We start from the raw sequence: 27,669 nt of genomic DNA, 5'->3' as shown, positions 1-27,669 counted from the left end.
CAAACAAACAATGGTGAATATAATCATTTATTGACTCCAGTCCAAGAAATGTACACGTATGTTTTCTCAAGGTATAAAATTTGTCTTAAATAAGCAATTGTTCTATTTCATATTCATGTATATTCTCATTATTTCAATAAAAACCCTTGAAAACTGACAACAATCCGACACCACAAACAACTAAAATCATCAAAGAGCGCATAAAGAGTTAGTAGAGTTAGCAAAAGCCGTCCAGCAGTTTGCAATCTGACTTTGGGGTCGTTGAGGGCGTGGCTCTCCAACTGTTTTCTAAAAATATATTTTTATCAGCTTTATATCAAAAAGCAAGAAAAGTTATATCTGAATATCTGAAAGTGAGTCAAAGAAAGCACTTGTTGTAAAGTTTGCACAGATGATTAAACACGGAGAGGATTAAAGGCTTCGGCTGTTGCTGTAGATACTCCACTTATTGCTGCTGTTGCTCGATCCTATGTTGCCGCTTCTGTTGCTGCAACTTCTAATGCTGCAGCTGTTTGTTGTCCTGTTGTAGTCCCAGCTGGTGTTGTTGTTGTTGCTGATGCCATTATTGCTTTGGTTGCTGGTCCCGTTGTTGCTGCTGTCGTTCCGGAAAAATCACAGAAGTTTCCTGAGGCCAATATCCTGAAAATGGTTTCCTTAACAGGAACGTTGAAGCAGTCGCCCACTGAGACAACAGATCAGTGCAGGTGAGAGTCAGTCTGTGGGTGGTCTGTTTTTGGTTTGTTGTCTGGATTAAGAGGAAGTTGATTATAAACCTGAGGCTGATGAGCAGAGGAACTCTAGAGAGAGAGACAGAGAGAGACAAAGAATTATTGTCACTGATAACGGTTTAGTTTACAGATATAGTCTTTCTCACAGTGATCACAGGAAACTATTAAAACCACCTCATGTTCGCTCTATTTTTGCCTTAGCTGACTGTCTGAACTGTTTTTTGTTTTAGATTGACAAAAATAAAAAATCCAAACTCAATGGCCACTTACTATCTTGTTCTGGAGCTTTCAACCACATCATTTGGAGTTTTCCTCAGTTGTCACTAAGATAAACCTGTTGACATGCAAGCTCAGCTGCTGTTGTGATTTTATCCGCAGCACTTGCAGAGCTTTTCGTTGATGTTGCAAAATATAGTAACCTCTATCAGCCAATCAAGATGATGTGACGTAGTTGATAGCTCCAGATACTGTAAAGCGAGTAAGTGGACCTTGAGTTGAAATTGTTCCACAGTGGTCCAAAAGTTCACTGAAATCAAACTGAGAATGGGAAAATGGAATCTGGGAAATTAAGTTTGGTGACACAGCAAAAAACTGTGCCTGTGATTGTTTTTGATATTTAAGACAAAAGGTACCAGAACAATGCTTTGAATATTAATATATCAACATGCTGAATATATATATACATGTACTATAATAGTGTTTTGTTTTCATGAAAAACAAAACGCCAAACACAAACAGGACACAATGAATTTAATCTTTAAAGTGCTTTTGGATTGTGCTGACTATTTTGGAAAGAGTGGACATGAATGGTAAGCAGAGACATTTTGGGGGTTTTTTTGGTGAATTTTTTGGAAGTGGAACAAACTGAGGATTTTTTCAGATAGAGTGCACAATTTTTGGAAGGTCGGGACATCTCTGTGAATTGGGCACGTTAGAAAGTGAAGACTTTTCTGTGGGGTGGTCTTGGAAAGAGAAGACACTTTTTAAGTGTTGGGACGAGTTAAAGTTGAGAACTATGTTCCCAAGGGTGAAAATGTAACGGAAGGGGGCACATGTTGGAATGTGAGGTAATGTTTGGAGAGTGATATTTTAAGCGCACATTTTATTTTATTTTTAAATTGAGGACACCCTCCATGGACAGGATAATTCACCTCACCTGCAACCCAATATATCTTCTAACCTTTATGTTTTATTGTGTTTGGTCTGTCTTAGTTTAACTTGTTTTATAATTATGCAAAATAAACATGTAATTGAAAACTCATGGTGGTTTTACTTCTTTTGTCCAACCATGGGTCTAGTTGTAACAACAATTGTGGAAAATTACAACAAATGTCAGGGTTAAGAATATCTGGTTTTGGGGTTATGGTTAGAGCAAGGTTTAGGTTAGAATTATGGGTGAGTGAATGTTTTATGTGAGAGAGGGCCTTCTCATTTATAAAGGGACCAACACGGGTTTGTGTGTTAATGAGCACTCAGGTCTATACTGATGTCTTTTTCTAACAGATAGTGTGAGTATAATTGAGGCTCCCTGCAGAGACCTCTGAACAAAACTCCGCCTCCTGCCTCCTTCCTCTATTAAAGCCAAATTGACTCGTTAAGCTTGTCTTAATAAAACCCACTTAATAAAAACATTTTACGGAACAAACCCTCTCTGCCGCCTTTCTTTCACCTCCCGCAGAACAATAAACATCAGCCTCTGGACAAAAAAAAAAGTCCAATTAATGTGAAGAGCCTGCATGCTAATCATTAGTGTCTCCATTAACCCCTCGACACCTCCTCCCTCCTGCTGCATTAACGAGGGGGGCGGGGCTACAATTAGGACCCCGTCCTGCGGAGGCCTTTTCCCTGCACAGAAAACGTTTTAATTATACATGAAACACCAGAGTGAAGCGCTTACACAGCAGGAGAGCAGGAGTGATATCAAATATGACCATGATCTCCTCCTTCTGCTGTGCCTCCATCTCCATTCCTCAGCTGTACAGCCATTCTGTCCCACCATGATGAAATGTCAGAACTGACAGAACAAACCAATAAAGTTGCCTTCAGACTACTGGGACATCCTGGTTTCCCAGCAGTCCATTGAGATGTGATGAACCAGACTTTGAATTTTCATTTTGCCATTTTGGATCCTGCCTTTTTGGTCCCTCCTTTCCATTTTAAATAACATATTATCACATTTTTAATCCATAACTGTTCCTTTTTAATCCCTCCTTCTAATTTTAATTCCTCAATTCAAATCAAAAACTCTTCCAGTTGTTCCCATTCCAATTCTATGTTGTGCCATTTTGAATCATTCCTCTTTTCTATTTTAAATCTTTATTATGTCATTTGAATTTCAAATTTCCAGTTGTGCCATTTTGAATCTGGCTTTTCTTCAATTCTGATTATTTAATTTCATCCATTTAGTCCTTCCATATGTTACCATTTTGAATCCTTCATTGTACTGTTTAAGTCCCGCTCTTTCCATCTAAATTCATGTTTTTACTGTTGTAAATAATCAATTTTGATTAGCTCATTATTCCAATTGTGAATCCCTCATTGTGCCATTGTGAATCCCTCATTGTTCCACAATGAGAATGAATGTGTTGCTAAATCCACCAAACTATAGGATGAACTCTTTGTTTCCCTGTTTTAGTGTTTCATTGTTTTACTGTTTCAGCATATTAATGTGTCCGTATCTGAAAGTGTTCTTCTTCAGTGTTTCAGAATTTTCATGTTTCAGTCTGATAATCCTCAGCTCAGTCTTAATTACTCCCTAATAATTAGAAAATCCTGATAATCTGCCGCTTAATCGAGGCAATTCAGCTGACTGACAGCACACACGCACACACACACACACACACACACACACACACACACACACACACACACACACACACACACACACACACACACACACACACACACACACACACACACACACTCAGCAGTTATCAGCCTTGTGAATGACTTTGAAGCAGATAATTCTCTGTGTCTCAACATCCACTAATTACCAGCAGCTGAAAAATGCTGCAGGAGTCTGAATCAGCTCCTCTGGAAATTACAAGATACACAGCTAATAATCCCCCCCCGCCCCCCGCCCCACACACAAACGGTCACAGGCTTTTCCTAGTCAGCAGTGTGAATCTTTAGTCTGGATCAGATAAAAACACCAGTCTGCCCATTTAAAGGAACAGTGCAACCATGTAGTGAATTCCATATTGTCATCCCCAGAATCAGATGAGCGTGATGGATATCAGATTCATCTCTGTGTTTGTCTTATAAAACAGTAGAGTCGAGGGGAAAGGTTTTAGGACTAAACCTTTTATTCCTTTTTGTTGCACTCCTCTCCAGCCGCAGAATGTAATGGGGAGCACCATACGGCCATCCCATCACTGATAAGAACAGTGTGTGACATTGTTATTAGGGTGTGTGTGTGTTTACTTATGTCTACATTCAGAGATATTTCTGACCAAGCTATGTGTGGGTTTTGTTTTGACAGATTCAGATTGAAGGATGAATTATTTCATACATAAATAAATAGAACAAAAAATGTAAACATAAGAGTCTACAACCCTGCTAGCGGCTCTGGCATATTGCTCTGTTGAGGCTGTATTTGTTGTTTATCACGTGAGTCATTACTGTCGTCAGTCATGTCGGTCGCAAGACACTAAGTAAGTGGTTTTGTAGCCTAAATCTAACATCCTGTGAAGTAGGAAGTTTATTTTGAAAAGACACTATGCATGTCCAGGAAATGTCTCTAGATGTACGTAGGGGGTCATAGTTTGAAGTGTTGGGACACTGACCAAGCATCAATTTGGACTAGATTTTGAGTTGGGAGTGAGAAAGCGTTAGAACAGATACTCAGATATTTCAGTCTGGACCAATATGGTGGACCGACCATCCGAGGTTGCCATTCCTTGAGCCATGCCGCTAACATGGCCAACAATTTGGCAACGTTTATGATGAGTGGGCAGGGTCATTGACCAAGTACATTTACTCAGGTACTGAGATACTTGACTTACTAAGACAACACTGTACTTTTATTGCTCTACAGCTTTTGTTGTATAAATTACTAGATAGATTTAGCATACAGGAGGAGGTGCATTGACCGTCCAGATCTGTATCATTCAGCGTTTGTATGTTGGCCGATAAATGTTAGGTAGCAAATATCAACATTGCAAGTTATGTTTGGAGTCATTTAAAAACAGTGTCTCCTTGTTTATCCACCTGAGAGAACTGACAATTTTATTTTTTAACTCTAAAATGTCCCACTCACAATTCTTACATAACCAAATGTAATGGATCCTTATTCACAGTAAAAAAAAAAATACATATCTATTTTGGTATATTTCACTGATAGTACTTCTGTAATAATACTTACATTTTTGGCAAAATTGTAATATAAAAAAATTGTAAAATATCTGAACACTTCTTCTACTACTGAAAGAAACTTTAACACCACATTAATGGTGTTGGACGTGTTTCACCTTCCTGTTTTATTCCTGCAGTGTAAGCAGCATTGGTGTGTGACTGCCGCCTACTGTACCATGTTCTCCAAGACAGAGCAGAACGCGAGGAGGCACAGAGGAGGAAGAGAACAGGAAAAAAACAACTCAGCCATAAAACCAACATAAATAAATAAGCAAGAAGCAGCAATAACAGTCGCTGCAGCAGGAAACCAACGGAACAGTCTGAGGTTTGTGTAAAGATTTAAAATGGTTGTTTCAACAGCTAGAAAGCAGCCCAGGAGACCCACACACACACACATAACACACTGGCTGGCCGCTGCCCTCTCTCTCTGGTCCAGCTATAAAAACCCATTAGTAATCACTCCTCGACTCTCAGCGGCTCTTTTCGCCCAAACGACTTCCATCCAGCCAATCTGCATAAATCTGCATTAATGGACGATTTTCCCTCCGCAGAAAACAAATGTGCTTAAAAAAAAGTCTCCTTATCTGTCGGCTTTTAGAGGAAACATCAGAGAGCAGGGTCAAACACACACACACACACACACACACACACACATCATTGCAGCTTCCATTAACAACAGATATATCGCGACAGACTTATCACTACATCAACTCTCAAAAGGGAAACAAACAGAGTGCTGAACTTGACAAACAGATGCTGATGATTTAACTACTCTTATGCTGTGTTCACACTAAATGCGAAGTACATTTTTTTGCTCGCCCAGATTACATACAAAGTCAATGCAAAGACTCGATTGGACTCGAATGGACTCGAGTAAACGCGGAAATCGCGCTGCACGCAAATGAGGCGAATGACGTAACGCGAATAACACGACCATATGGTACAAACCATAATGATGCTGTTGTATCTATATCTAGATGACGTTATTTTGAGTGTTGAGGTAGCTGCTACAATGTTAGCAAAGCCTAGCACTGATCAATCAGAACTCTATTTAGAAAACAAGCATTTAAAAGTTATTTGCTTGTTGTCTTGCAGGTAGACCTAAGAAAGCATGGAACCAGACTTTTTACAAGTGAGCATCATTATGTAGTTATTTCCCTGCTATCGGTTTATTGCAATTAGATCGCAGCAAAATGTTTATTTTGGGTTCATACAGCTGTAGTAAACCAGCCGATGTGTGGCTTGCTAGATACAATAAATAAAGCTCTATGTAATTCACCGAGCGCCTCCGTATGACGTTATGAACCCAGACAGACGGCGTTTGGTTGCCCAGGATATCTGGGACTACCACAACATCTACAAAGCAACAAAAGTGGTTATTATAGCCACGTTGTCTACACGGAGTGGCCCCTGCTCCTCTCTAGTGAGCAAATAAACACAAATGATCCCGTGGGTAACGCAATGTGGAAATTATTTTTGTGTTGCGTGTGAACACAGCATTAGAGCCGTACCAGTAGTGGAGCACAAAGTTTAAACCGTTACAACAATCTACTGTCGACACTGCTGATTGGTTAGAAAAACCAACCTTTCGACAAAGAAAACTGCTAACAGGAACACCATGTCAAGTTGACTAAAGATACTAAAAAATTGTCTTATTTAGTGTTGAAGTCATTTTCAGATGCAAGCAACTCAACATTTTGCCTTTATATCAAAATAAGAATGCTCTGTTAAGGTTACGGTAGCAAAAGTGAACAAATAAGTCCTTCAATTGTGTTCGAAGAGCCAAGTCAGCCAAATTAGAATTAAGAGAGCGCATTTATCTCTATAATATCATGTAGAATCATTTAAGGGACATTTTAATTTTGAATCGAGGCCCAGAACAGATTTACATGAAATGTTCCCCAGTGGATGAACCTCTGTTATTTAACAGCTCTGTGACCTTTGCTGAACTACACCATCAGGATAAAACTGCACTCTGATGTCAAATCATCTGACGGCTGGACCTAATTAATAAGAGCTGGAGTCAGACTCATACAGGCTTTAGTCAGCAGATGAGACTTTTCTTCTTTCTCTGGAAACAAAAATAAATAATACTCTCCAGATCTCAAACTCTGCTGCAAAACCTCTTTACTCTGAAAGCAGTCTCTGGTCTGCTGTCTGCCCTGTTGCCACGGCGACCCTGACCTGGATAAGCAGCTGGGAAATGGAGGGATGATGGATGGATGTGTGAACTTCTGAAAGTAAATGTTTTTTAATTTGGTTTTGTTTACAGGCTCTGCAGAGTGAAATATAAGCAATAACCTAACAAACTGTGATATAACACACACACACATACACGTATCACATGAACCATTAACACACACTCCAACAACAAGCCCACAGACCATCAATCACTCTCACACACACTCACACTCGCACACACGCACACAAAGTCTGCTGCATGGCTGAGTTTCAATCAGATGCCAAGAATCCCATCAGCATTCACAACACACACACACACACACACACACACACACACACACACACACACACACACACACACACACACACACACACACACACACACACACACACACACACACACACACACACACACACACACACACACACACACACACACAGCCAGATAGGGTTTGAGGATTGGTTCTGCTTCTTCATTGTTAAAGACATTTAAAGCGGCGATCTGGAACTTTCCTCGCGTTCAAACTGAACCACCGAGTCATTCATATCTAGTCGGAAGTACTTTGAGAGTAATACTTAAGTATTATTCAGTTACTCATTTTGCAGTTCTGTACTTAAGTAGTTTAGTAAGTTAGTTTAGCTGTTACTTTAGTAGTTGTTTTGTTAATGAGTTAACAATAGTTTAGTAGTTAGGTAGATTGATAGTTTAGTACTTTACTAGTTCAGTATTTAAGTACTTTGGTGGATTAGTTGTTTATTAGTTCAGTAGTTTACGGTTCAGTAATTAAATACAGTCGTTAGTATTTTAGTTGTAAATTAGTGTAGTAGCTAAGTAGTTTGGTAGTTTGATAGTTTGATAGTTTGGTAGTTTGATAGTTTTGTAGTTTAATAGTTTACTATTTTAGCAGCTTAAGTACTTTGGTTGTTTAGATGTTATGTGATTCTGTAGTTTAGTAGTTCTGCAGACTGTCCCACGATAAGTTTTCTCTTAAGTTAGTCTGCAAAGTTCACACTAGACAATACATTTAAACTAGTAAATTTGACACCAAAGCTGTTTTGATGTTTGGTTGCATGACCGAGACATAAGGTCCATCTTAGTTACTTTGGCCTAAAGTCCACACAAACCAAAAGAAAATATTGTTGCCGTTATCTCTTTCCGTGACCAATCAGTGAGAAGCACTATTCTTGGTGCAGTTGAGCGAAAAGGTTTATGACTAAAAAAAGCTAACTTTAATCAATGTAGAACAAAAACAAGGTACATAAGCTATGACAAACATTATGAGTAGGTGATGATCATGCAAAATAACAAGAGTGTATAACAGTAAGGTTACCCTACTATTGGGCAGATGAAATTGATACGTTATAACAAATATCATGAAAGCTCACAGTGGCTAACTTCTTTAAATTAGTAGTTGTTAAATAGAAAGTAATCTAACCCCATATATGTGCTTGTCAATGTGGCACAGAGGATATAGAGTTTAATGGCACTATGGTGTAGCAGCTCTATAGTGAAGTAATTTAGTTCTTAAGTAGTTTAATAGTTTAGTAGTTAAGTTGTTTTGTAGTTCAATAGTTAAGAGTTTTGTTGTTTAGTGGTTCAATAGTTTTTTAGTGTTGTTGTTTAGTGGTTCAATAGTTTAGCAGTTAAGTTGTTTTGTAGTTCAATAGTTTAGTGTCATACCTCGACCGGCCAGGAGATGGCCAGGAGATGCCGCCAGAACCCACAAGCCCCTGAGATTCGGCCCAGGGAACCCCGGCACATGTCCCAAGTCCTTGCCAAACGGACCAGGAAACCCCATGCCAGGTGATCAGCGGAATCACCTGTTCCCTGTTTCCTGTGGCTGTCTTAAGCCCCTTGTTTCTGAGCTTTTTTGCTCAGTCATGATCTCAACCTGAGGGACTGACAACTCTGTTTTCTGGTTGCCTTGTATTTACGCTACTTTGCTCTTTGTGAGAACCTGCCTCTGTGGAACCCAACCTTTGTTTGCTACAGCACATGGTCTGTAAGGACTCTCCTTGTTTCTGTGTTTTTTTGAATGTTTTATGGACTTTGAGTTTATTACCTGAAAAAGGTATTTTGAGTTATTTATCCATTTTACGTTCGTTTTGTGCTGCTGGATCCCTGTGTTTTTTTATAAGAATAAATTCCTCTGTTACAACTTCACCCACCTCGTCTCCTGCAATTGTGCTCCACCTGTATCATAACAGTTTAGTAGTTTTGTTGTTGAGTAGTTCAATAGTTTAGTAGTGAAGTTGTTTATCAGATCAATCGTTCAGTAGTTTTGCATTCCTGTAGATAAACAGTTCCATACTGAAGTACTTTGGTAGTATTGTTGTTTAGTAGTTCAACAGATAAGTAGTTTATTGGTTCAGTAGATCTATAGTGAAGTCATTTTGTAGTTTAGTTGTTAAGTAGTTAAATAGTTTTGTATTGTAACAGTTATGTAGTTTAACAGTTCTATAGGGAAGTATTAGTAGTTTTCTGGTTGGTCATCAGTGTAAATGAAGTGGACCAATTCCAGGGACTTGATCTGTCTGAACAGGAAGATCCTTTGTGTGGAGGTTGAGGAGATGTGTGGTTTGTTGTCAGTTGTGTTATCAAAGTGACTTTGATAATGTACAAAAAAATTTATTTGTTTAAATATATATACATATATATATATATATATATATACGTTTGTTAAATGTTTTCATCATATGACGATAATTGCAGATGTTAAACCATCTCCTCACTTTACCCTGACAGATATTTCATCTCTTTTTCCCATATTCTGTTTCTGACTGATGAGCACATCATCTCGCCTGCCTTAAAATAAGTTTTGCTACTATGACAAATGGCTAATGTTGATGATCACCTCGCAAATCCTATTTGCTGCACATTTGAGACAGGGTCTTTAACAATTTTAATACTTACTTATTCAACTTGGAGATGTTTTAAAATCTCATTGAACTTGCTCAACAGGAAAATGTGCATATATTATAGTGTCAGTTTAAGGAGGATAAACTACAGCAGAACCCAAAAAAAGACAAAAGAGCTTGATTCAGTTTGAACTATGAAACTAAAAACTCAGTGAGACCACAGAAGTGTTATTCCTTCTGCTGCTTATCATAGACATGATTATTAATAACGCGGTTCATCCACCTCACCTGTCCGTCTTCAGGCAGTCTTACCCTCCAGCAGCTCTCGGGTGTTTTCGGCGGCCCGCGCCAAACCGTCAGCCATCAGTGCATCCTCCAGACTCCTCCTGGCCTGGTACACTTTCAACTCCTGCTCTCTGCACGCACATACACACAGAGGTGGGAGAGGATGTCTTATTATGGCTCCTATTCATAAACCTGAGACATCAAGTCTTCCTGAACGTGACAAGATTGAACAGAAAACAAAAGGCAGTCAACATTCTTTACTGTACTTTAGACCCAGGGCTGTTTTTCCTGCTGCGGGCTCCTTTGGTTCCAGTGAAGGGAAATGTTATCCTACAGCATACAATCATATTTCAGACAAAAGTGTGCCCCCAACTTTGTGATTGACCCTCTCCTGTTTCAAAGTGATAATGCCCCCCAGTGTGCACAATGCCATGTCCATAAATAAATGGTTTTCCCAGTTTGGTGTAGAACTGGTCTGCACAGAACCCTGATCCAACGCTAAACCGTAACTTCAAGCCGGACCCCCAAAAGTGCGCTGAATAGAGTACGGATGCACTTAATGACTTGTGAATTCAGCTTTGAGTTATGTCTTCTTTCAAAGTTTCACAGTCTGACTTTTACATCTGAAGTCTTGGAGGTTTAGTGTGTGCATTTTGCTCTTGATTAAACTGTTGGTCGGACGGACATCACCGTCCTAGGGCTCCACCTCTACTGGACCAAAAATAAAAGGGAATAAGGAAGCTAATTGACCTTGGCAATTAAACCACCTGTCTATATGCGTGGAGCTGTTAAGAATGTCGGCAGTGAACTCGGATGACTTGCTCCTCACATCAGCTCTTTACAGTAGTGTGTTTGTTTCTCCTCGCTATCACAGAGACAAAGAAGATGTCTGACAGCCTTTTGTCAAAACCAACAAAGGGCATGAAGAAACACAGAGAGGAGACAGACTGAATCTGGATTATTAAACAGCCAGAGGTACAATTTTGTTATTATAAACAAAATTAGAAAAATTTAAAGACATGCTTAGAGATAAAAAAAAAAATACAAATAGAGTTGAATGTTGCCGAGGAAATAGGAGTAAGAGAGGGAGGAGGGAGAGGAGAGGGATGAGAGCGATTTAGGATGACAAGCACATTCAACTGAGGAGAGAGAGGAGGATAGAGGGAAAGAATTGGAAATTAATGGAGGGGAGAGATAAGAGAAGGAGGAGGAGAAGAGGGAGGGAAAATAAGAGGAGAGAAGACAGAGGGAGGAAGAGGAGGAGGGGATGAAATGGAAAGGGAGAGAAAGACAAAAATGCATTCTTGGAGGGATGAGAATGATAAGGATAGAGGGAAAATTTCAAGGAAGAAATGAAATGAGTGAAGGAGGAAATAAATTACTGAAGAGAGGATGGAGGTCATGAGGAGGGAGAGGAGGAGATATTAAAAGTATAGAAGAAAGGAAAGGACTGCACAATAAAGAAAAAGATAAGGAAGGAGGGAAGAAAACGTGAAAGGATGCTGAGAAGGATGGAGGGAAGCAGTAAAATAGGAAAAAAGGTGAGGAAGGAGAGAAGAAACAGGGAGGGGCGGAAGAAGGGAGAAAGAGAGCCAGAGTATATAAGGAGGGACTGAAGAGGACAGGGAGTACGTAGTGATGTATTCCAGTGATTCTGCTGTAATGGCTTCGGCCAGCTGTTCTCTGCTCTGTTGTCTACCGGACACACACACACACACACACACACACACACACACACACACACACACACACACACACACACACACACACACACACACACACACACACACACACACACACACACACACACACACACACACACACACACACACACACACACACACACACACACACACACACACACACACACACACAGAGGTCAGTGTGTGTCCCCACAGTGCCCCCTCCTGTCAGGTTGCAGTAACTGTATGTGGTTTACAGGGACTCTGATCTGAGGACTGATCTACTCATTCTTTTCCCCGTTCTTTTTAAAATGTATTTAAGCATGTGTTTATTATCTCTAAATAAATGAATGTCACAACATAAAACAAGTATTTTTCCTTCTGTAAGTCCCATGGCTCAGAGAAACAAATTTAATTTGTCTTCCATCAATCATTCATCCGTTTTTTGAATTGACTTCCTCCCTTCATGCACTCGTTGGTTTCAGTTCGTTTTTATGAAAATCAAACTTGCAATCGAGAAAGTTACAGACAATATTTCACTCAATCTGAAACCTCGGATGTTGAATCTTTGAAAGCCAACCCAAAAAAAAGGTCAGCATCACCAAACGGCAAGCAACACTGACATTTTTGAATTTGTGGAAAAAATGTTTTTTACCTTCCTAAACAAGACAACATTGACATACCATCACCTTTTAAGTTGATATAATGAACTTGTAAGCAAACAGTTGCTTATTTCCACATCCTGATCTTGTAAAATGTAGTGTTGGTGAGAAACTTGAATAAATGTTGTGCATGTGGAAAATAAAGGCTTGAAACACAATTAATATAAAAACTGATTATAAAATCATTAACTTAGTAGTTGTAAATCTAAAAAGGAAAATAAGTACTGCTACAGTCTGTTATTGTGGACTCTGTAGATTTCTTCCACCTTCTTCCCATCAGGTCACCAATGGGAATCAATCTGAAAGCTGATTGGATGGTGGAAGTTAATGTGACCTGTAGCTAATGTGCTAATTTGCTTGTCCTTTAACCGTCTAAGCAGGTAAAATGGATGCATCTACAGATTTAGCAGCAGTTTTTCGGTCTACCTGGATGTTATTCTGAATCACAGCTTTGGTGTTAATTCGCCAGCGTGACTGTGGTGAGGGCTGCTCCTCTTCCTCCCACTCCTCCTCATCCTCTTTCATGCTTCATTACTCCTCATCTCTCATTACCGTCCCATCCTCCTCTAACACTATACAACGTATTACTCCCACTACCCAGCATGCATCAGTAATCTGCACTCATCTCATCTGACACTGACTGGAGAGGAAGATGCTGGCTTCACCCTCTTCAGGGTTTTATCAGACGGCGGAAAAAAATAAGAAATGGCGTTTTTTACACGGCTGACACGTGTCTGTGATACTGAAAGCAGTTTTTTTTACACACAACATTGCTCTGCTCACACATCTCATCAGTTTTTAACGAAACAATGAGAACACTTCCAAGTATTGCGATCATAGCACTTAAACTGAAAAAAAATATTTGTTTAGGCGGATACCCTAAAAATCCATTTGAAAAGTAATTACCCTCAGTAATGATATCCAGGGGGCATCAGAGCTGTTACTAACCATATATATATTTCAGTAAAAACAATGGCAAAAATGGGTAAACTACTCACAAATACTGCTTTACTATTCAAGTGTCTGAGTGAAAAATAATGGGATAACTGCCAATTTGCTTTGAACACAAATGTATGAGGCGAAAACAACCACTAAATAAAAAAAGCAGAGATCTCTGCAGAGTATAGAAAAGTTAACAACAAAGGTTTTATGGATTTCTCTCCAGGGTAGCCTCAAAGCCTCAGAGTGATTTGTTTACCGGACTGTTGAAAACAGTGTGGAGTTAGCGAAACGGCAATTCAGTTGGTACCTGCCCTTCAAAAGGGACGGGCCTACTGATCGGTGTTGTATGCACTCTTGAATGTGGGACAAAATAAGCAACTGTTGTTGCTGCCACATTGAGGATTTTTAACATGGTTTAAGCTGATAAGAGTCATGGTGCTGTGAATAGTGTGTCGAGGTTGTGTGATGATCTTACCACTGTCAAAACAGATTCAGCATTCATATGTAGAATATGTAGGCAACAGGAGAAGATTTTGTAATCTTAAGCATTCTGGTATTTCGTATTTAGTCCGATCCATGTTGACCAAACACGTTCAAGCAGGCTTTGGTTGAACACAGGTGAACAGTCCGTGTGGAGAGCAAAAGAGACCGAACGCATTGTCCGAAATGCAACCTGGGAACCCACCGTCTATTGTCTGATGATGATTTCCCTTTTTATTGGTTTAAAATTAGCTTGTAAAATGGCTACTTGTGAATCAACCCATTGAAAAAGATTGTTATTTCTTCTTTCAAAAGTAAAATTGTCACACTTTAACAGGTTTTACCTTTAAGAAACTATGAGCTTCAAAAACCTCTGATGCAACGTGATGAAATGTAACAGCATGAATCAGTATCTTATCAGTAGAGATTTCCACAGATCATAATACACCTTGCAAAGGTTCAGGGTTGACAGTAAGAATGTCAAGTAGGAAACATAGTTACTGCTGAATAGATAGCCACTCAGAAAAAAACAACAAAAGAGATACAACTTGTTCTTTCATGGAAAAAAAGATAGTGACGTAAATAAACTGGGTTTTTGACAAAAGGGGAAGGATAGCCAAAAAGTACAAAAGAGGCAGCATCTGGGGCCAGTTATCTGAATTAGCTGTTAGGAGCTCCATTTTGCAATGTTCCCATGGCTGCACAGACAATTATCACTGTATGACTTGAAAAAAAACAAAAAACCTGATAATTCTCAGACAAATTCTGGAGTCTTTTTCCCATGACTGCGAGGGAGATTTATGGACGGATGTTTAATTTAGAAAGCTATCCGAAATATCCCCTGTAAGTTTAAGTCAGACCGAATCTATATATATGTAAAATGTCTGTGTGCTCAGATTTTACTGACTCCTAGAAGTAAAAATGTCATTCATGTTTGGGTTATCGGACACAAACGGTTCTAAAGGATCTTCATTGCCACCATGAGCTGTGTGTTGTTGATGTGTGGGTGAAAACTGCAATAACTATCTTCCTGTTGTTTTCCAAACGCATGCACCTGTCCCTTCTAAACTTTGCAAAAAATAAATCTTCGTCTCGGTTAAAATGTTGAACACCTCGAAAAAATATACACATCGCTGCCGGCTGAACAGTGAAAATAAGAACTAGTACGGGACAAGACATAGACCGCGTCTCTCACCGGATCTGGTCGTCGGTGACTGTGAAGGCCCTGCAGAGCGGCTGGGACGTGTTCAGCCAGATGGCCGGGTTCTTCTCGGCAGCCACGGTCGTCTGTCCCGTTATCGGAGCGGAGCTCATGTGCAGGGCGCTGGCGATGGCCGACAGCAGCGTGTCATCGCTGGAGTCTGGACCGACACCTGCGAAGAGAGAGAGAGAGAGAGGTCAGAGGTCGGGACTGGAGCACGGTGTTCGGGTCCATGACGGAGACTTACTCTGCAGGCCTTTGGGCAGGTCCATGGTCCGCAGGACTTCTTCCGTGACGTCTGACGACTGCAGGCCTTTCAACCTCCTCTCCCAGAACAGCTGCAGGCAGACAGACGGCAGACAGAGTGAGAATCTGCCGCGGGCCATGTGGATCTCTGCAGTTTCAGTTTAGTTCCCTTCATTGTTTTCTGATGAGCTCCATGACCCGAGTCTGCTGCCGTGTTAAGACTCTGTTAACGCCAACCAAACACTTCCTGCCACTGCTTCACATTAAGAGCTGTCCAATGACAACCACTTGAAGGCTATTATTGTGAAGCAGCTATAGAAAGTTGTTTCAGAGGATCAGTTTGAAGTTTTGCAAGGACGAACAGGAATCAAATACAACCACAAAACCTTTATGGTCGATCCTGCCCCAAAGAGTCAACCCAACAATACTGAGTACTTCAGGAAATCTAGCGTGTGAACAACAACTGAGATGTTACTCGACAGTGTAGTTGACATATGCCTCCTTAAAAAATGTAACTGCATGTTCGGGCAACAGCAGTTCCCCTCGAGCAGAGTTTTAGACGTGTTAGGGACGTTGTGTCAGTTTCCGCTAGATACAAGGTTGGATTACTCAGTTTTAGGTTAACAAAACAGCTTGGTTAGAGTCATGAGAAGATCGTGGTTTGGGTAAAAATAAGTAAGTTCATGACGTAAAATAAGTATGTTTTGTTAACAGGCGTTAATAAAGAACCAAAGTTAAGATTTTAAAAAGTCAACGTCATCTTGGTTTAACACAGGACATGAACAGTGGTCTCCTGTGTCAATGATGATAGTTGATGATAGTTCCCGAGGACAAAGAAAATCCATTCTATCTACTCATTAGATATAAAATAGTACTCAATGGTATTAATACAAATTTTAACTCCTTCCCCTTAAAAAGAGGTGACGATTGTCTGATGTTACTTTTTTAAAGTTATATAACATACCAACACATTCTCACACCTAAGCGTCAAATAAACACAGCTTGGTTAGAGGCATAAACCTTAAACTACGACGCTCTTCGTTCCCCTCCACATGGGTTTAGCCCGTGTCACTGGCGGCATGTAAATAAATACGCTAGTTATATGCACAGCGTCTTTTCAAAATAAACTTCTGTCTTCACAGGAAGTAAGGTTTAGGCAACAAAACCACAAAGGGGTTGCTCTGTTGTTTAATGAGGAGGAGGGGAAATTATATAGTTCTTCGTAATGAACTATAGCTAATATCAATGTCCGGTCCAACCACATCTACCGGCTTAAAAACAGGAAGTCAGTGGTAAAGTCGTAAAGCCGGCCTCCTGCTTGATTTGATTGGCTGCCTCGGTTGAATGGGACATTGATGAGCGATGCGACTCTGTCCCTGGCGCTGAAGAGTTGAGAATATTTAACTTTAATGGGCGTCTAGATACCACCAGAAAAACATGGCGCCATCACAAGAGTGGACCATAGGAATAAACAATGGTTTTGGAGGAGACGCGTTACTAGCGACGCGTCTCTGAGTGACCAGCCCCTTAGTGAGGTTTAGGAAAACAGTGTGATCGATGTGCACTTTATATGTGACTGACAACTGACGTTTACTTTTAGTTTGGCACTGGAAACGAACATCGTCCCCTGGATCTTGAAACCTATATTTGTTCTACTATTTTGTTATAATACAGTAATAGAACTTTTATTCTGGTGATTTGCCCGCGAAGCCGGCATGACTGAGGAGACATAACACTAAGTTTGGTTTGGAAGATTGAGACATTTCTAAAAAAAAAATGACAACCTTTCTACATATAGTACACTGCACTGTTAAAAACTACATCAACACACTATATCATTTACTTGAATTAAAGACAACACATAAAGAATAAATGTTAAGATGAGATCTCCCTCTTCCTCTTTATTTATTTCCCCATTATGCTAATTTCTCTCCTTCTGTTTCACCCTCCGTCACAACATCAAACTTCTCTTCCTCCTTCCGTCTTCTCTCTCTTCTCATCTTCTCACTTTCCTCCTATTCTACTCTTTCATCCCTCCTTCTCTGCCAGTCATCCCACCATCTTTCACTCCATCTGCATAACACACTGTGTGAGTGCCATGCTTTGCCCATGACACCTCAGCACCCTCTAGTGGCCCCAGTCACCATGACAACCAGCTTTCCCCCAAGTGTCTCTTGTGTAACAGCCTGACCTCGCCCTCAGGCATTACCATGGTGACACCAGAATGTGTGTGTTTGTGTGTGCGTGAGTGAGTCAGCTTCTCACCTGTCTGGGCTGCTCGCTAGCTCTCTGCAGGTCGGCCTTCACCTTGTTTCCGGGGTGACTCGTAACCTTGGTAACGGGCTGTTTAAAGATGGATGCCGTCTGTCTGATTGGCAGTGCTGTGTTCAGGTCTGGTTTACCTCCCTGGATGAGACGGAGACAGAGTCGGAATGTTGGTTACATGTTTCCTTTTTCTCTTTTCCTAAATCCTTTATTTTTCCCTACCTTCCCTACATCCCGCCCTTCTCTCCTTTCTACCTTCTTACCTTCCTTTCCTTGCTTTTTGCTTCCTTCCTTCCAATGTTCTTTCCCTTCTTCCTTCATTCCTTTCTCTGTTTTACCTTCTGAATTGCAGCACTGAGAGTGATAACAAGCTTGTAATCTGTGTATTTGTGCTTGTTTACGAATGTGCCTTAACGGGTTAACGTTAAGGTGAGGTTTCACAGACAAACAGGAAGTGTGTGTGTGTGTGTGTGTGTGTGTGTGTGTGTGTGTGTGTGTGTGTGTGTGTGTGTGTGTGTGTGTGTGTGTGTGTGTGTGCTCCCAAGTAATGATGTGTGAAGAGCAACAGCAGAAAGTTACAAACCGTGTCAATACAGCTCACACACACACACACACACACACACACATCATTGCAGCTTCCATTAACAACAGATATATCGCGACTAACATTATTTCTGCCCTGTTGAAGGATGATGATGTTGGTTTCTTGTATTTAAAACAACATACCTCAACAGCCACCGCTCTGGAGGTGCTGATGTCGGCAAATGGTTAGTTATGTACAGACATGAGAAAGGCCTTTTTTATTTAGACATGTGAAAGTAGCAAAAGCACGGGTGTGAATAATCAAATGAATGTTGGTTGAATTCCATTAACACATATGCTTTTGATGCCGTGACATTAGTCAAAAGGAAAAAAGGCCTATTGGTATCTATCTTCTCATCTCGCTCTCGGAAAGAAACTAATTTCCCAAATTGTAAAATGATCGCCTTTAACCAGGACCAAAACCAGCCCAAACTCAACAGAGAACAGAGTTCTGCATGAAACTTTCGACATTGACTTTTAGCAGCTGCACAGTAGAACTAATGATGACATGCTGTGTTGTTCCTGAAAGTTGCAGTGTGTATCAAAATAAAAGGTAAACATTAAATGTAAAAATAACATCACCTTTTATGTGAGGGCTTTATGTGTAAATGTAAATAATACAACTTATCTAGGGTTTATATGCAAAGAAGCCAAAGTAGACACATAGCTTAAAGCAAGCCTGTCTACAAAATAGGTCACTTTGCATTTTTAGACAAAGTATTGAATATGCCATGTACACTTCTAAACTCCCAGACGCTCTACATAATAGTAGACTATGTCTTTGAATTCCCCCTCATTTTACAGAATTATCTTGAACCAGTTGCTCTAAAATCATCAGCTTGACTTCTATGATCTTTCAGCTGTATCTTAGGGTCATCGTCAGCAACATTTTGCTAACATTAGCCACCATAAGCTACCAGTCATAGCAGAACGAGTAAGGCCGCAACAGCAGGAGAACCCCTGAATGTGCTGAACTGAGCAGAGATGCATTTCCTTTCAGGACCTGTTAGCTGATTTGCAAACCACAAATAAAAGCGAAAGGCGAAGAAGAAGAATCGAGCTCTTCACTTGTAGGAAGAATGTGCTATTTTGTTCTTTCAAAAGTATCACACTTTAGGTTTGAATCTTCTAATAATATTTAATAAACAGTTTGCACAAGGTTATAAGTAAACATTTACAAACAAATCTGCGGCCTATTAATCCCCAGAGGATGAACCCAAGACCTTCTATATATCTATATTGTGGCTGTATTGAACACTGCAACGTCAATATACTACTATGGGACACAGGCCGGATGCGTTTTAAAGGTTACTATTGGTCACGATGGTCACATGATGTCCATAAACATGGAAACGGTGCCTCATGGTCAAACCCTCCTTCTTTATACTTTCCTTCCTTCACTCCGTTATGTGCCTACTTTCTTGCTTTGTTCTTATATTAATGAGATCGACTATGTGTGAGTGAGTGTGCATCTGTATGTCTGTCTGCCGCTAATCGTCCATACTGCTGCACTAAACTGCAGTATATTTAAATAATATAACATGTTGGGTGGCCACGCACGCTCAAGGACCTCTCATGGTTGAAGTGACTCACGCTTTCTCGAAACACCTTTTATCGATACTGCCACGGATCAACTGCTGACTCCTCACTCACTACACTCTTTTTCGCGGTTAGAGTCTTCAAGTGACCACAGAGCTGAGTGTAGGTGTTCACACTATGGTACACTCAAGTGACAGTAGAATCGGTCTCAAGGCACCTCGCCATCACCTCGGTCAAATCTATGAAAACAACCAAGCAAACTTCAAAACAAGTTCTTTGGATAATCTGACTGCATTGTGGGGCAGTTGAGTTTGCACAGTAAGCTTTCGTCACCTACAAAGAAATTCTTGCCAATGTAGAGTACATCTAGACATTTCCTGCGTACACAAGTGTGTAGTGTGAAGCCCTACATAAATAATATTACGTCATACTAAGTGTGACTTAACATTATAGTATGTTAGTGTGCAATATTCTAACACAGTGGGGGAAAACACTGTGCTCACATTTATGGTTTTGAAACAACATTGTTTCAAATGGTGTGTTTGGCTATCAGCTAACGGAAATACACAAACTGCTGAATGCATCACCAACATCACTACTGAGCAGACACACCTGGAGGAGATCTACACTCTACTGAGTGAACCTTTCTAGTTGCTCCTGACTTTTGTCACTGTGTGTGTGTGTGTGTGTGTGTGTGTGTGTGTGTGTGTGTGTGTGTGTGTGTGTGTGTGTGTGTGTGTGTGTGTGTTCAGTGAGAAGTTTCTTTTTTCTACACACTTCGAGAGGAGTCATTGCTGCTGTTGTCTTTGGTACAAAGACTGTACCACACAGACACAAAACAACACACAGACGTGCATACATGCATAGAGACACAGCACAAATTACCTTGAACTCTCACACACACAGTCACACAAACACGCTCAAGCGGATCTGTGTGGGCGGGGCTTATTATTGTAGTAACACTGGTCTGTCTGCTGGCGTAGCCTAACACACAGCCAGGGAAATTAGCTGATTGGCTGTCAGGCAGTTCTGAGTCAGAGCTACTGATGCTTTTGGGCTTTGTTAGGATCAGTTAGTATTGGAGGAGGATTTATCGTCTCTTTGTCAGATTTGATCCTATGTGTGTCTGTGTGTGTGCGGAGAAGAGTGTGTGTGTGTGTGTCAGCTACCCAAAGGTTAGGTGATCATTCAAAATTAATTAGATAGATTCCATAACATGGTAATGAGTCCAGTCTGCTCACAGTTAGGTTTGTTCGGATATGTCGGCAAAATGTAGCTTTTAAAACACTCAGGAGACCGAGGCAAGTCAGAGTCAAAACACTGACGAGACTGAGTCAGAGTACATAAACCGACAAGGCTAAGACAAGTCAGAGTCAAACACACACAAGGTTAAGACAAGTCAGAGTCAAACACACACGAGGTTAAGACAAGTCAGAGTCAAACACACACGAGGTTAAGACAAGTCAGAGTCAAACACACACAAGGCCGAGGCAAGTCAGAGTCAAAACACCAACAAGACTGAAACAAGCCAGAGTTAATATACCCACGGGACTGACACAATTCAGAGTCAAACAACCATGAGACCAAGACAAGTCAGAGTCAATACACCCACAAGATCAGGCAAGTCAGAGTCAAAACCATCAAGAGACTGAAACAGGTCAGAGTCAAAACCCTAACGAGACCGAGGCAAGTCGGAGTCAAAACACCCACAAGGCTAAGACAAGTCAGAGTCGAAAAATTCACGAGACCAAGACAAGTCAGAGTCAAAACCCTCACGAGACTGAGGCAAGTCAGAGTCAAAATGCTCACGAGGCTAAGACAGGTCAGAGTCAAACACCAACAAGACCGACGCAAATTAGAGTCAATCTCTCACGGGACCAAGGCAAGTCAGAGGCGAAACACCCACGAGGCTAAGACAAGTCAGGGGCAAAACACCCACGAGACAGGCCAGAGTCAGAACACACACAATAATGAAACAAGTCAGAGTCGATACACCAACAAAGGCAAAGACAGGTCAGAGTCAGAACACTCAAAAGACAGAGACCAGTCTGAGTCAAAATACCCACGAGACTTAAGACAAGTCAGATTCAGAACACCAATAAGCCGATGACTCTGAGTTAGAGCACTTTCAAGTATGAGACATGCCTGAATCAAAACAACCCTGAGACCGAGACAAGTCAGAGTCTCAGAGTCTACTGGATTTGAGTAGTACAGCCCTGGTACTGTCGCATGAATGGTGAGAGCAGTGGACAGACAGAAAGGATTTCACCCGCACCTCAAACTCTTCCTCTGTGGTGAATGAGTGCTTGTCAACTGACTTGCTGAACGGTTAACCTGTTGCAGGACGAGCTGTGTTAATCTGATAACCTGACAACACCACCACCGCCCAGCACAGCCACCTCCCCCACAGTGTTACCTTGGCCAAGCTTAGCGGGTCGTGTCGGAGTCTCTGTTTGTTCTTCTGCAGTTTTCCGGGCATCATCTTCCCCGTCCGGAAGTCGAAACATCCCAGATCCACTTTGTTTCCAAGGTAACGGGACAATTGAGGCTTACTCCGGAACTTCTTTCCTGAAGGACTGAAGAAAGGAAGAAACGTTGGATATCCATAAAGGATCATTTGCATACTTTTAAGTGTAATAAGAGATTAAACCTTATGGTGTCGTGTATTAGTGCTGCAACTAGCCATAAATAAACTACAGATGTGTGTGACTAGAAACCAGTGAAGTTGACAGATCACCAGCCCCACCACAGGAACAAACATGGCTGCTTCACATCTGTCCATCATTTTAAATACATCGACTAAAGTCTCATTTGTTATCAAATCATCAGCGTTACTCTTCATCCAGCCTGGGAAATTACGCTCAGCATTATCAACGAAGGCAGCTGACATCTTCACTTGTCTGATGGTGCGACCATGGAAACGGGTTCAGGTCCCACCCACAGGACCTGAACGCAGTTTGAGACGTTAGGCCTTTCTCAATCTGTGTTCTTATCAGTCCTCCTGTCACATTTAGTCAAGTACTATCTAATACCCCAGATGTTTCTCCACCAGCTAGCCTGGGTCTGTACAACAGTTTTATATATATATAAAAATACATATTTATATATACACACATATATATATATATATATATATATATATATATATATATATATATATATATATATATATATATATACACACACACCCCCGGGTGTGACAAATAACGTACACAATGCAAAATACCTGCGAATGATATATGTCTGGAACTTTGGAATCTTGGTTCGGACTACGGAGCATTGGTTTTTTTGTTTTATAAATATAAGCGCAACTCAACTTGTTCCACACAACTTGATTGGTGGATGCCTTCATTCACAATGTCAAAGCTCCAAAAAAATGTCCATGTTACAAAAAGCGTACTATTCTTATTTTGTGTGAAAGTATTCATGACAAAAACATTCGTTTGAATAACTATATTGAAATGAATCGCACAAAAAAAAAAATACCCCCTGTGTGTAAGGGTCTTAGGTTCAAACAGTCCCTTAAAGTGAGGACAGGACTAAATGTCCTCCCTTTCTAAAAAATATCCCAAAAGGTCCTAAAGGGTAATTGGTCCTCAGAGAGATTGAAGTACAAGAGCAGACACACAGTCGCTCAGCTGCGTCTGACATGTAGGTCAGCAGCAACAAAGCAGAGATCAGAGGCTGTTTGTGTGTGTGTGTGTGTGTGTGTGTGTGTGTGTGTGTGTGTGTGTGTGTGTGTGTGTGTGTGTGTGTGTGTGTGTGTGTGTGTGTGTGCACGTCTGACGGTATCACAGATATTGTGTTGCATCTCGCTCCAGCTCTTTGCTGAAGCTTCATGATGCTACAACGGAGTGAAATATTTAAAACAGACGATGTACCAGAGTATTCTAATGTGAAAGAACTGAAAATTAAATATGGGTTGAAAATAATTTCCTGTTAAACAGTGTGGGTTTGTGAAGAAGGAGCCATCGGAGGCCCCAGCAGGCTGTTACTGCTCTTCCAGTAAGACGACCTGCTGACTGGTTTCCTAACTGGAACCGATGAGTCACGTCACAGAGTAAACTGAAAGCAAAGGCAAGCCTCAGCTCTGGACGGCCGATCTCTTCCCGCTTAAAGGGTTCAGGGTGTGACGGAGCCCGCCGATAAACAGGAAGTGAGCTGCTGACGGCTCACAGCCTAACCACAGACCTGCACCGTGGGAGTGACATCATTTCCTCTGCCATCATATGCAGCTGTAGCTGTTGAAGGTACGGAATCAGGATAAATGTAAAAAACTCAGACTGAACTTGGGTCGGCTTTAGAAGAATAATTGAGCGTAAATGTGATGGTGGGTGGAGCCAGAAGAACACTTGTTCATCTGAATGCACTCATTGTACATGTTGATGAACAAAATGTAATGTGCAGGAAAAGTGCATGAAGGAAGAAAGATGAGCTGGGTCTGCAACTTACTCAGTACTGATTTTCTTTTCTTTTTTTGGATTGCGCTTCCATAGAGTTGGGGGACTTGTGAGAGAGATTGATTGAAAAATGAAATAAAAAAAAGGACAGAATTGAGGCAGGTGTTTTCTGAGATATGCTGAGTTGGTTTATTTCTTGTCCTTCTGTAATACTTCATTGCAAGTGAAATTGATGATTGCTTAAGTTGAAAAATGCAACCTTTTCATATATTATACTGAGATATGTTTGCTTCAAAACGAGAAAAAGAATGCTATAACTAGTGGTGGACAGAATAATAGAAACACATAAACCGCATAACAGCGCCACAAAATACAGCCTCCGAAACGACAATACAGTTGAAACAACACCTCACTGAAACATTTTCAACACTAAACCATTCCTAAATGAGCAGCCATGGTGCCAAATTGTGGCCAAATTGATAGCTGGATAGTCAGTGGTAGTGTGTACTAACAGTGTACTGAAGGGGAGCCGTCGGCCTTTTGGTGTCCAAATGGCTACAGCGCGTACAATGAAAGTCTTTAAAAAATGAATTAAAGTGTACTAAAGTAGCATATTACATGACATGGGTTCACTACGTTGGGGTCAATAATTGAGGACTATCACAGTGAAAGGATCCTAAAGGACTTAATTGGGGACTGTTTGTGTCTTTACATTTTGAAAGAGGAACAGCCAATGGGGAAACTCCCAACACTCGACCGACCAATGGTGTCACTTCATCGCTCACTGAGGAAGTCAGCGAAAGACTTTAATTTCTAAAGGGCTAGCCCCGCTAGCTAAAGGGGCTAAAGTATTCAGAATATAAGTAGTGGTAATATTACCAAAAAGGAAAAGTGACTTACTTTGAGTTAATACATGCTTATGATATGTAATAAGCGTTATATGTATTGGTATTCTGTAATGAGCTCTCTATAAAGTAGTTTTCCTAATAAGTGGCAGAGTCCGCCACGTGCAACGCCAACCGTTGACTTTAACAAAACAGCATGAGTTCCTATCAATACCACAAATACTATGAACCAATTTGTTGATTTGAATTATCCTCCACGTAATCATTTGGCAGATTATAGTTATATGTGTTTTTGTTTTTTTTAACATTACATTTATGAACCACATCATTAGCCACTCCCAGCTTCAGTCACTTTTAGGCCAATGGATAAATAAGTGACAGTGATGAGATAAGTGACTTCCAGACACTCAAATAAAACGTCAAAAAGCCAATCTATTAATGTTTGGGGTGGGACTCATGACCTCAGCAGTTCAGACCTAAACACCAGCACGTCCACTGTTCACAGCCTGCACAGGAACAGTGTTTAAACATGAATGTAACGCTGTCATGAGTCGTTGATGCAGCTCTGCGTGTTTTAATGCTGCTACAGTGAGACTCCTCTCTGACAGGCTGACTCATCCAACACTTCATGATCAACTTCTATCTGTGAGTGCGTTCACAGCGACGAGGCAGACCGATCAGCGCCGGTCGACCGATCAGCGCCGGTCGACTGATCGGTCGTCGGTCGTGGCCGCCGCCGGGTGTCTGATCGATGCGTTGGCTACCTGTAGTAGTAGACGTCGCTCTTTCCAGCGCTCAGTCCGGACTTCCTGATCACTTCTTCTTTCTTCCAGCCGGGAGGCAGCGCGGGGCAGTCCGACCTCTTCTTCTCCATCATCTCGCTCTGATCGATCCCACGACTGCGCTCCGATCGGACCGATCGATCGATCGATCGCCCGGTTCTGGCCGATAAAGGGACCCTCCGGACGGGCAGCGTGGCTAGTGAGCCCCTAGCGGGAGCAGCAGCGGACCGACGTCACGGACGTTACGTTAACGGCGGCTCTCCCTCCGCCCCGGCTGTTTGTGCTTCTTATTTCGGGTTAAGTACAAATCAAAAAAGTGTTCCGGTTCAGATCTGAGCTGGGATGTCCCGGGTTAAACTGCCTTCAGCTCCGGATTTGGTTCAGTTTAGCCGAACGGAGGGAACCAACGGATGATCTGAACTGAACTGGACCAACGGCAGGCTGTGACGTCTGCGATATCACACACACACACACACACACACACACACACACACACACACACACACACACACACACACACACACACACACACACACACACACATACATACACGCACACACGGGCGCGCGCACGAACATTCTATCAGAGATCGTTTATTGCGGCGGATGAACAACTCAGTGGAAGAAATAACTGCCCATTAAAGGGCCAGTGTAGCATTTTTTTCAGTTGGTATAAATTTGAAATTTTAAAATCAGAAATTAAAAAGAAAATTCAGTCGAAATTATACATAAATCAACCAATGTTCCAAGGATTCAAGGATCATTTATTGTCATTATGCAAAACAAGGATGCACTATGAATTTCAGTTGACGCCCATTTGTAACACAACAAACACATGATAAACAAAACCATATTGCATTTTTAAAATTTGCATTATAAGGAATGTAAGCAGTGAATCAACCAATATTTAAGAAGTAGGCCGATCATTTAATTATTGGAAATATAAATAAATAGCCAACATAAACAGAGTACACTACGACAAGTACTTTTAGTGTATTTTTAAAGAACAAGATCATTTGTTGTTCTTATCTTTATAATACACTAAGCAGAAAGCTCCAATGCTGAGAAATGTATCCAAAACGGAAGTGCCAAAAACTGCAGTTCTTCAAATGGCCACTTGAGGCTCCAAGAGCGAGTCAGTCCCCATAGAAGGCCATGTGGAAATGCCCAACTTTACAGCAGGAATAAACATGTTTACAGCCTGGTAACAAAAACAGTTTTGGTTTCTATAGCTAATATCATCATTTATGACAACTGTACCAGGGGTTAAATATTTGTATTATTCAACTGTTTCAATCATTTTAAGGCTTGAAGGAAGGCATAATTAAAGGCGTGGCTGCTATGAATGACGGGTCGGTGCCGTCTCAGGTTGCTAGCTGCTAGCTGTCTGCTCAGCTGGGTCAACCAGGCCCACCTCAGCTCCACCAACGATCCACCTCTTTGCCCATTTTTGGACTTAGCCAGGAGTTAGTCTGTGTCGCCACTGCTACGATGGGAGCGGCCAGAGCCACCTACTCTGAGCCTCAGAAGTGGGTGGCTCCATGACGTCACCCATATAGGTGTCGTCCATATTTCATGCAGTATATGGTATTGACTTACTGGGATTTTTAATTTGCCAAAATACTTTTAGTAATATAA

At 41.1% G+C, this 27,669-nt stretch overlaps 1 protein-coding gene across 2 annotated transcripts; it reads right to left on the bottom strand.

Annotated features, from left to right (window-relative positions):
- mbd2 (methyl-CpG binding domain protein 2) lies at positions 1-26,498 on the bottom strand. 2 transcript variants are annotated; one of them, XM_054612721.1, is made up of 7 exons: positions 26,015-26,498; positions 22,422-22,581; positions 17,885-18,025; positions 15,621-15,711; positions 15,368-15,545; positions 10,434-10,537; positions 1-797 (listed from the first exon to the last, which is right to left on the bottom strand). In XM_054612721.1, the coding sequence occupies exons 1-7, from the start codon at positions 26,125-26,127 to the stop codon at positions 766-768; spliced, it is 819 nt and encodes a 272-aa protein (XP_054468696.1). In that variant the 5' UTR covers positions 26,128-26,498; the 3' UTR covers positions 1-765. The 2 variants fall into 2 exon arrangements, with proteins under 2 accessions (XP_054468696.1, XP_054468697.1); XM_054612722.1 differs by having other exon boundaries at positions 2-797; positions 10,410-10,537.
- Between the last annotated feature and the right edge of the window lie 1,171 nt (positions 26,499-27,669).

Source organism: Anoplopoma fimbria, chromosome 14, assembly GCF_027596085.1.
Source record: "Anoplopoma fimbria isolate UVic2021 breed Golden Eagle Sablefish chromosome 14, Afim_UVic_2022, whole genome shotgun sequence".
Classification (NCBI taxonomy): Eukaryota; Metazoa; Chordata; class Actinopteri; order Perciformes; family Anoplopomatidae; genus Anoplopoma; species Anoplopoma fimbria.
Note: the sequence above shows the minus strand (reverse complement) of the source record. Positions and strands in the feature narration are given on the sequence as shown.